A 10555-nucleotide genomic window follows, 5' to 3' on the forward strand; every position below is an offset into this window, starting at 1 on the left:
ACACATCAGCACTAAAAAGTGCAGATATGTTTCCTTCCACATAAGTAAATGCTCTAGCAAGGCTCTCTTAGCTACAAGAGTGCCAAACACTGACAGTGAATAAAATATGAACCCAAGAGATTATTTCAATGTTTCCAGTTCTTTTAAAGGGCTGAAAATGTAATGCTATTCTTAGTCTCAGGTTCAGAATCAATCCCTAAAAATACATCCCTTCTCCTAAAAAGTTACATAATGTGTTACTACAAGAGAAAAGATCAAAGACCACACCAAGTCACTGAGAGGAAAACGTGTAGTTCCAACAGTGTAAAAATGTCTTCTGACATACAAAGACTTAAAAATTACTCTAATACCAATATATGCCATCTCAGGAGCCGTCAGTGGGCATGGGGTTCAAGCGAAGCATTAACCATTGCTAACACCGGAGAAAAGAAAGAGCGGATGGGGGGCGGGGGAGGGGAGCGGGAAAGGAAGTAAGGGGGCTTCTAGAACATGTCTCAGGTTAGGGTGACCGGGGGTAGGGCACATTTCTCCCAGAGACGTGGCGTTGTGAAACATGATACCTAGAAGCGAGTTTGAGTGCTAGGAAGTGTAAGAGGTAACCAAACACCTCTAGATCAAACGGAAAGTACCGACGAGATCAAAGAAGGGAAGACAGCAGGCGGGAAGAAGAGAACAGAATGGGTGAGGGAAAGACTCGGGGAAAAGCGGAGGGAACCTGGGACCCGGCGGAGGGGATGCCAAGAGGGTCCCCTCCACAGCGCATATGGTGTGCAGCGGTTGGAACGGGAACCTCAGCACACCAGTGTCGCCGCGGATGAAAGGCGAAGAGGCGGCGGAAGGCAGGGAGGAACCCGGCCCCCATCCCTCTGCCTCGGCTTACTCCCCGCGTGGGCCCAGAAGGGCACGGTCCCGTCGCTCTGCACCAGGTGCGGCCCCTTGAAGCTGTATTTGTATTCGAATCGGCGATGTGGCAACCCGGCCGCGGGGTCTCCTCCCATGCCGTCGCCCCCGACGAAGCGACTGAGTGACAGCAGCAAGGCGCAGAACAGCGGCCGAACTCTGGCCTGGAGACCCCTTCGCCTGGATCCCGCCATCTTGGATTCTGGGACGCGGAGGAGGGCGGGAGAGGGAGGGGCGCGGATGGCCGCGGATGGCCAACAGGGCGCTCGCTGATTGGTGGAGCCCGGGGGACCCCCAAGGGCAAGGGGTGAGCCCCGCCCCCGGCCTCCGGTTTCCGCGCGGCCGCAAGGCCAGGAGCAACTGTGGGCGGGGCCACGCACAGGGGGTGGGTCTGGGGCGGTGCGGTCCTTAGTCCCCGCCTACCTTCCCCGGGGGCGGGGAAAGGACTTCAACCTTCCCTTCCAGCGCGGCAGAGTGTGCGGGAGGGCGCCGATGGGTCTTTACCTGCAGGGAGCTTTCTCTGGCTTCTTAGACTATCTGGGAGCAGGAATTGGCTAGCCCTAAGACTTGTGGACCCAGCCTGTACAAAACCTTTTCAGTATATTAGAAGAAAGGCGTTCCTTTTGATGTGACATCAGTTTTTCAGTGGCACAATCCCGAATGCTTACGGTCCCAGCCCACTGAGCTCCACCAACCTGTGTTAGAGCATTTCAAACTAGGACCCACGGGGTTTGTAGGATGCCTTAGGATTTATGAGTTTTTGTCGGAAAGAGGGTTTCTGTGAATTTGTCAGCTAACCTTTACATCTCAAAATTTAATTCCAAGAGCTTTCCAAATTTTGAAACCATGGCAATAGTGCATCCAAATGAAACTGAGTTTGGTTTGGTTTTGGTGAGAGGGATAATGTGCTGTGGACCCAGGCGTCTATAGAACCTGGACATTTGAGAGAGGATCGGTCTTCCACTCAGTGAATACGTTCTGTATTTTAAAGGGACCCTTCTTTCCTTTGCTTAGGAAAATATATCGTCAAAATATTCATGGTCAAAGTTTTATTTTTCAAAAATGTGTCATGGTGAGTTTTTCAAGTCCAAGAAACAGCAGTATGATTTATATTGTTTTTACACATGGCTCTTTATTTCACTAGCTCTGTTCGTGTGGGCTACATGAACGCCATACTAGCCCTAGGGACTAAATACCCATATTACTTAAACTTATTTTTCATTAACTTCCCAGTTTTCCATCTTCAGACTTATGGACCATTACTGTTAAATCTCTTTCTAGTGCTCAAATAAAACCTTCAAGTTGAATATGGATTTAAGGCTTTCTACCTGCTAGTCTCGATATGTAATTTAAATGAAAGTACAATACTTACTGCTATCTCAGCAGCGGCAGTAACAAATATTTATCCACTGTATATTGTATGTGGGTCATTGCCCTGGACTCTCCAGGGTTTTAAACCCATAGGATTTAATCATTTTCTTTTCTTTGGTTCTCTCATTGCTCTGTCAACCAGCTCTATGCCTTGCACAGAGTAAAGAATCCGTGAATATTTGTTAAACAAACATTAATGTTAATAAAAATGGCAAACACTGAGTGCTTTCTGTGTGTCAGTAACTGCACTAAGCTTTCAACGTAACTTAACTTACGGAATGCTGACAGCAGCCCTCTAAGGTAGATGCCATTAATATTTCCATTTACAGATGAGGAAACAAGCATAGAAAGATTAAATAATTTGCCCAGTGTCACACAGTAAGTGGCAGAGATAGGTTTCAATTCCAGCCATTCTATCATTAAAACCTTCAATCTTAAGAACCATTTTATGTTAAACATTATGTATATTAAGTATTTTCTAATTCATTACTCATGGTTTGGACTCACGAGAGACCTGAATTTCAAGCATAATACAAGTAAATATTTGTAATTTTGCTGAACCATAAATGTAACTATGTTCGGTGAAGCTTTTTTTTTTTTTTTGATGCGGAGTCTCGCTCTGTCACCAGGCTGGGGGGCAGTGGCGTCATCTCGGCTCACTACAAGCTCCGCCTCATGCCATTCTCCTACCTCAGCCTCCCAAGTAGCTGGGACTACAGGCGCCCGCCACCACACCTGGCTAAATTTTTTTTGTATTTTTAGTAGAGACGGGGTTTCACCATGTTAGCCAGGATGGTCTCGAGCTCCTGACCTCGTGATCCACCCGCCTCGGCCTCCCAAAGTGCTGGGATTACAGACGTGAGCCAGTGCGCCCTGTGAAGCTGTTTCTTTTTTTAAAAAAAAAAACAAAACTTTTTTTATTGAAGCATATTATATAAAGAAAACTATGCAAGCCCTAAGAATGTAACTCAGTGAATTTTTCCCAAAATGAATACATCCCATGCAACCAGCACCCAGATGTTCTTTTTTTAAAAACCACACATTTCTGTTGGGTATATACCTAGGCATAGAGTTGCTGGGTCATAGCAGATGCTGCCAATTTCTCAGTGGTTGTGCTCATTTACACTCCCATGAGCAGCATGTGAGGGCTTCAGCTGTCTTTTTTTTGTTAACTTGTAGAAACTCTTTATTCTGAATACCTGTCCCTGCTTGGATATATACATACAGTGAATATTTGCACCCACTTAGTGGGATGACTTTTCACTCTCTTAATGTTGTCTTTTAATGAATAGATACTTACAATTTTAATATAGCTCAATTTACTATTTTCCCCCGTAAGGGTTTTTTGTGTGTCATGTTTGGGAATCTTGCTTGTTGTCTTGTCTAAGTTGTTAAACTTTAAATTTCATAGCATTTTTCCTTCAGAACTGAGAGCTTTCCGGTTTGAGTTAGATAAGACGGTTTTACAAATGGTGAAATTGAGAAACTGGGCCTGGCAAACTGAAGTTTCAAGGATCAGAATGCTTTTACTCTAGGTCCCAGGAACTCTGGGCCAGTGAATTTTAAAATCTGTATTTTTGAAGTAACCCATGGAGGGGAAATTCCTTAACAATTAAGTGATGTTTTACCTTCAGGGCAATACCATATTGCAAATTTTGTACAACACAATGAGGGGGGATTTCTTACTACCCCTCCAGTGCCTGAGGCAATTTCCAAAAATTAAGCTCGGAGTTTTGAGTTGGGAGGGGAATAAAAATTATGAGGGTCCCTCCACACACCACTGGGCCCTGCACAGAGCTGGAGAGATGCAGTGGCAGCAGCAGGGCTCGGTTTGGTGCCCAATTCCTTCTAACTATCTTCTGGCAATATCCGTGACTCATTGCCAGCTTCTTCTGTGCCAGCAGAAAGTATCCCAAATGCCGGAAGATTGACAGGCTTGTCCCATTTATAAAACCCATGGATGTCTTCTAGCACATAGCACAGAATGGTGTTTTGCTCTTGAGTGAACAAGAAGCCCAAAAGCAGATTGGGAGATATCTTTTCTTTCTGGTCTTCCTACTCACAGGGAGCCCTGTGGATTAATGGGTTGTTTTTTCATAATTGGTGATCAATTTCAATTTTCTTTGATCCAGATACACTCCCCTCATCAATGGCACACATAATTGTTGGCTGGAGTTGGGGTAAAATCCATGGTTTGTGAGCCATTCTGGTAGTCTTATAATAGACCTCCATTTTGCTTAAGCTAGCTGGAAAGAACTTCACTTAGTTACAGCAAAAATAGTGTGAAAACTAAGGTTGCCATGCCAATTCATTGTTTGCATTAGTGGATTAACTATTTTTGGAACCTCCTAATGACTTTGAATAAATTGTATTTGATAAGAGTAATGCAAATGATATTGTCTGCCCGCTCCTTCAATGCATGATCATTCATTCATTCACATGTGTTTGTTCTTATCACAACATCAGACAATTAAGTGTTAAAACCACTATACTAGAGGCAAGGCAATAGGAAAACAACTTGCTTAGAGAATTCGGATTTAACCTTGAACAGTTAGAAAATTATATGTATTTTAATAAATTGAATGCTTTAGGCTGCCAGAGCAAAACAGCCCCAATTCAAAGTGACTGAAACAATAAAGAAATCTATTATGTCACAGAACTGTAAGTTAGACTAGGACTGGGCCCAGGAAGTTACAGCCAGGGTCTCTCCATCTTTGAAATGTTCTGTTTCTACCTCATATTGACTTTGTCCTCAGCCTAGCTTCTCTCAAGGTTCTAAGATGTCAGACCTTCTTTAGGTTCAATGGGAAAGACAGAAAATCTCTTTCATCCTTGGATAAAATTTCTGCCTTTCATTCTGACTAGGTCAATTTAGGTTACATGTCCATCTTTGGAACATTAACCATAGCCAGGGGAAGACCAAGCACTGAGTCAATTGCTTGTAAAGAGTACAAGATTACCAGCCTTGGTTGAGAACAGTGGTTCTAACTTTAATGTCATTCAGAATCACTTCTGGAGTTTGTTAAAACACACATTTCTGAGACCCACATTTCTAGTTTTAGTAGGTTGAGAATAGGGACTAATAATTTATATTGCTAACAAGCTCCAGGTGATACTAATGCTGCTTATCTGGGGACCGCACTATGAGAATCACTAGTTAGACAAATCCTGATCTACCCTGGGACCTGGGGATGGAATTAGCTTTCCCTGAGTCATAAGGGCTATGTGTGTGTGGTGGGGAGTGAATGTATGAACTCAATCCGGGCTCAGTTCAGAAGGAGGAAGGCAGAAATGAAAGACCCAAAGATAACCAACAGTGTGTCCTGCACAGTTAATCAAGAACACGATCGTGCCTTATAGATTATCTATTAGGATTACAAAATGCAGTTGTGATCCAAGTTAGAAGGATATAATTATATAAGAACAAAGACTTTTCAGTTCAACGTTATGCCATAGATCAAATAATCAGTTTTCAACCAACAGGGATACAATATATAAGGTTTCTAAGGAAGGTGAACACAGAGGTGTACTGAACCACTATGTAGAACAGCCACTCCACTCATCTCATTTCACGACTTTATGGAGTCATTATTTTCTCTTCAAGTATAGTGCATAACTGCAAAGCAGAGTTACAAAGTGAAGAGTTTAAATTCTTTTCACTGATGAGTTTAATTAAGGTCCCGTTTATAATTTTTACCAATAAAATTTAAAATATATTACAATCACAAATGCAAAATATGCTAATATAAAAATTAAAATCGTGGAGAACTGTATAAAGTAAAAACAATTCTCTCCACCTCCCCAACTCCAACCCCACTTCTTGGAGTCAATCAATGATTAGTAGTGTAACATCCAATGTTCCAGAGAATTCTGTGCATTTACAAATATATACACTTTGATTTTTAAAAATAGGATCAGATGATATAAATTTATGGCATATACGTATTTCATTCCATAACGTAAAGTAGTCATCTTTCTATAAGGTAAGCATAGATCTACCCAGTACTACCAGTATGATTGTGTCTGGAGCAGGGATGCCTGTCCAAGGTGACAAGAGGAGGTAGAAATCTGCCCTCAGTCTGTGAGTCTGCTAGGCTACATTCATCAGGAGGAAGTCCCTTTTTCTAACTTTTAGACAGGTGCCATATTAGCAGCCCTAGAAGTGCTTAACTATTTTTAGTACTTCATTGTACAAAACATATCATAATCATAATTTAGTATCATACAGGCATTTGAATTGTTTTCAAGTTTTTGCTGTTATGAATAACACTTCACAAATACCTTTAATCAGCCGGGCGCAGTGGCTCAAGCCTATAATCCCAGCACTTTGGGAGGCCGAGACGGGTGGATCACGAGGTCAGGAGATCGAGACCATCCTGGCGAACATGGTGAAACCCCGTCTCTACTAAAAAATACAAAAAACTAGCCGGGCGAGGTGGTGGGCGCCTGTAGTCCCAGCTACTTGGGAGGCTGAGGCAGGAGAATGGCATAAACCCAGGAGGCGGAGCTTGCAGTGAGCTGAGATCCGGCCACTGCACTCCAGCCTGGGTGACAGAGCGAGACTCCGTCTCAAAAAAAAAAAAAAAAAAAAAAAAAACCTTTAATCACTTGGATCAAAGAAAATTGGAATTGATAACCAATTATTAAAAAAACAAGTCATTGATCCTCAGACCTCCCTCAGCAAGTGGGGGTTACAAAGAAGAAAAGGTGTCTCCCAATCTCCCAATCTGCTCTGTGTCCTTCTGCTCTCCCAAGACAGTATCAGCATGTGCTATGAGATGTCTATTTGTTTTAGAAATGAGATAGTTCTATTAGTCTTCTGGCATCCTAGACACCTTTTGCCAGCATAGAAGAGAGGAGCAAAGAGTTAATCATATTATCACAAATTTTAGAAGGTTTGATTCCAACCAAGCTGTCATTTTTCTTAGTGTCTTTCTGCCTCTTAAAACACTTCTGGACAGGCGTGGCTCACACCTCTATTCCCAGCACTTTGGGAGGCTGAGGCAGGCAGATTGCTTGAGCTCATGAGTTCAAGATCAGCCTGGGCAACATGGCAAAACCTCATTTCTACTAAAAATACAAAAAATTAGCTGAGTGTGATGGTGCGCACCTGTAGTCCCAGCTACTCTAGAAGCTGAGGTGGGAGGATGGCTTGAGCCCAGGAGGTGGAAGTTGCAGTGAGTCAAGATCGTGCCACTGTACTCTAGCCTGGGTGATAGAGCCAGACCTTGTCTCAAAATAAATAAATAAATAAATAAATAAATAAATAAATAACTTTGTAAGCATCAAACACACCCTTTTCAGTAGGGCATCACCTAAATGCTGAAAGCAAGACTCCTGTTTTTTGTTTTTGTTTTTTAAATTTTACAATGTTTTCAACTTAAAGGAAACTACAGAGATAATGAAACACAATCCTATTTCAAACATTTTAGCAGCTTTCCATATTAACTTCAGATATTTAAAAGTAAACATATTAAACTATTGAACCCAGTTGAAGCCCCTTGGCAGGGTTCAATTAAAAATGGCTACAAAGAAAGAACACAATCTCATTGTGAATATTTACCTGTGTAATATGGTAAAGCAACTGGATATTGTTGATAGATAAGAGTCAGTAAGTCTACTAGTTTTTATTATCTGTTGCTGTAGAAACCCAGAACCCTAAAGCATTCTTCTTCATCCTATGAAAGGCCAGAAACCTAATCCATGGTGAGCTGTTAATGACAGAAAAATATTTTTCTCCTCTGTGATTTTGAGTTCCTATGTAACATTTCATTCATAGAGCTGGGATCCAAGCATCCCTGAGGTCTATGCAACATTTCTCCTTTTTTAAAATTTATTTTACTTTAAGTTCTGGGATACATGTGCAGAATGAGCAGGATTGTAACATAGGTATACACGTGCCATGGTGGTTTGTTGCACCTATCAACCTGTTGTCTAGGTTTTAAGCCCCACATGCATTAGGTATTTGTCCTAAGGCTCTCCCTCCCCTTCCGCCTCACCCCCGCTGACAGGCCCCAGTGTGTGATGTTCCCCTCCCTGTGTCCATGTGTTCTCATTGTTCAATTCCTATTTATGAGTGAGAACATGCAGTGTTTGGTTTTCTGTTTCTGTGTTAGTTTGCTGAGAATGATGGTTTCCAGCTTCATTCATGTCCCTGCAAAGGACATGAACTTATTCTTTTTCATGGCTGCATAGTATTCCATGGTGTATATGTGCCACATTTTCTTTATCCAGTCCATCATTGATGGGCATTTGAGTTGGTTCCAAGTCTTTGCTATTATAAATCGTGTTGCAATAAACATACGTGTGTATGTATCTTTATAGTAGAATAATTTATAATCCTTTGGGTATATACCCAGTAATGGGATTGCTGGGTCAAATGGTATTTCTGGTTCTAGATCCTTGAGGAATTGCCACATTGTCTTCCACAATGGTTGAACTAATTTACACTCCCACCAACAGTGTAAAAGCGTTCCTATTTCTCCACAGCCTTGCCAGCATCTGTTGTTTCCTAACTTTTTAATGATTGCCATTCTAACTGGAGTGAGATGGTATCTCATTCTGGTTTTGATTTGTATCTCTCTAATGACCAGTGATAATGAGCTTTTTTCATATGTTTGTTGGCCACATAAATGTCTTCTTTAGAGAAGTGTCTGTTCATATCCTTTGCCCACTTTTTGATGGGATTGTTTTTTTTCTTGTAAATTTCTTTTAAGTCGTTATAGATTCTGGATATTAGACCTTTGTCAGATAGATAGATTGCAAAAAATTTCCCCCATTCTGTAGGTTGCCTGTTCACTCTGATGATAGTTTCTTTTGCTGTGCAGAAGCTCTTTAGTTTAATTAGATCTCATTTGTCAGTTTTAGCTTTTGTTAAGTGTCTGTTCATATCCTTTGCCCACTTTTTGATGGGGTTGTTTTTTTTTTTTTTACATTTGTTTAAGTCCTTGTAGATTCTGGATATTAGACCTTTGTCAGAGGCATAGACTGCAAAAATTTTCTCCCATACTGTAGGTTTCCTGTTCACTCTAATGATAGTTTCTTTTGCTGTGCAGAAGCTCTTTAGTTTAATTCGGTCCCATTTGTCAAACTGTGGCTCTTTTGTAATTGCTTTTGGTGTTTTAGTCATGAAGTCTTTGCCCATGCCTATATACTGAATGGTATTGCCTAGGTTTTCTTCTAGGGTTTTTATGGTTTCAGGTCTTGTTTAAGTCTGTATTTATTTATTTATATATATTTTTTGAGACAGAGTCTTGCTCTGTCGCCCAGGCTGGAGTGCAGTGGCATGATCTTGGCTCACTGCAAGCTCTGCCTCCCGGGTTCACGCCATTCTCCTGCCTCAGCCTCCCGAGTAGCTAGGACTACAGGTGCCCGCCACTGCACCTGGCTAATTTTTTTTTTTTTTTTTTGTATTTTTAGTAGAGACGGGGTTTCACCGTGTTAGCCAGGATGGTCTCGATCTCCTGACTTCGTGATCTGCCCGCCTCGGCCTCCCAAAGTGCTGAGATTACAGGTGTGAGCCACCATACTCAGCTTGTTTAAGTCTTTAATCCATCTTGAATTAATTTTTGTATAAGGTGTAAGGAAGGGGACCAGTTTCTGTTTTCTGCATATGGCTAGCCAGTTTTCCTAGCACCATTTATTAAATAGGGAATTCTTTCCCCATTGCTCGTTTTCGTCAGGTTTGTCAAAGATTAGATGGTTGTAGATATGTGCCGTTATTTCTGAGGCCTCTGCTGTGTTCCATTCATCTGTATATCTGTTTTGGTACCAATACCATGCTATTTTGGTTACTCTAGCCTTGTAGTATAGTTTGAAGTCAGGTAGTGTGCTGCTCCAGGTTTGTTCTTTTTGCTTAGGATTGTCTTGGCTATACAGGCTCTTTTTTGGTTCCATATGAAATTTAAAGTATTTTTTTTCAAATAATCTGAAGAAAGTCAATGGTAGCTTGATGGGAATAGGATTGAATCTAAGCAAATTACTTTGGGCAGTATGGCCATTTTCATTATATTGATTCTTTCTATCCATGAGGATGGAATGCTTTTCCATTTTTTTGTGTCCTCTCTTATTTTGTTGAGCAGTGGTTTGTAGTTCTCCTTGAAGAGGTCTTTCATGTCTCTTGTAAGTTGTATCTGTAGTTCTGTAGGTATTTTATTCAGCATTTGTGAATGGGAGTTCACTCATGATTTGGCTCTCTGCTTATCTATTATCGGTGTATAGGAATGCTTGTGATTTTTGCACATTGATTTTGTATCCTGAGACTTTGCTGAAGTTGCTTATCAGC

General features: G+C 41.5%; 1 protein-coding gene across 3 annotated transcripts in view; it reads right to left on the reverse strand.

Moving 5' to 3' along the window:
* LMAN1 (lectin, mannose binding 1) overlaps positions 1 to 1800 on the reverse strand; it is a 34194-nt gene extending 32394 nt beyond the window's left edge. For all 3 annotated transcript variants that reach the window (XM_033238818.1, XM_033238810.1, XM_033238826.1), the window contains exon 1: positions 881 to 1800. In XM_033238818.1, coding sequence (XP_033094709.1) covers positions 881 to 1094 — 214 coding nt within the window. In that variant the 5' untranslated portion in view covers positions 1095 to 1800. The remainder of the gene's footprint in view (positions 1 to 880) is intronic.
* Positions 1801 to 10555: the final 8755 nt, after the last annotated feature.

This window comes from Trachypithecus francoisi, unplaced genomic scaffold, assembly GCF_009764315.1.
Source record: "Trachypithecus francoisi isolate TF-2019V2 unplaced genomic scaffold, Tfra_2.0 Contig01474, whole genome shotgun sequence".
Taxonomy (NCBI): Eukaryota; Metazoa; Chordata; class Mammalia; order Primates; family Cercopithecidae; genus Trachypithecus; species Trachypithecus francoisi.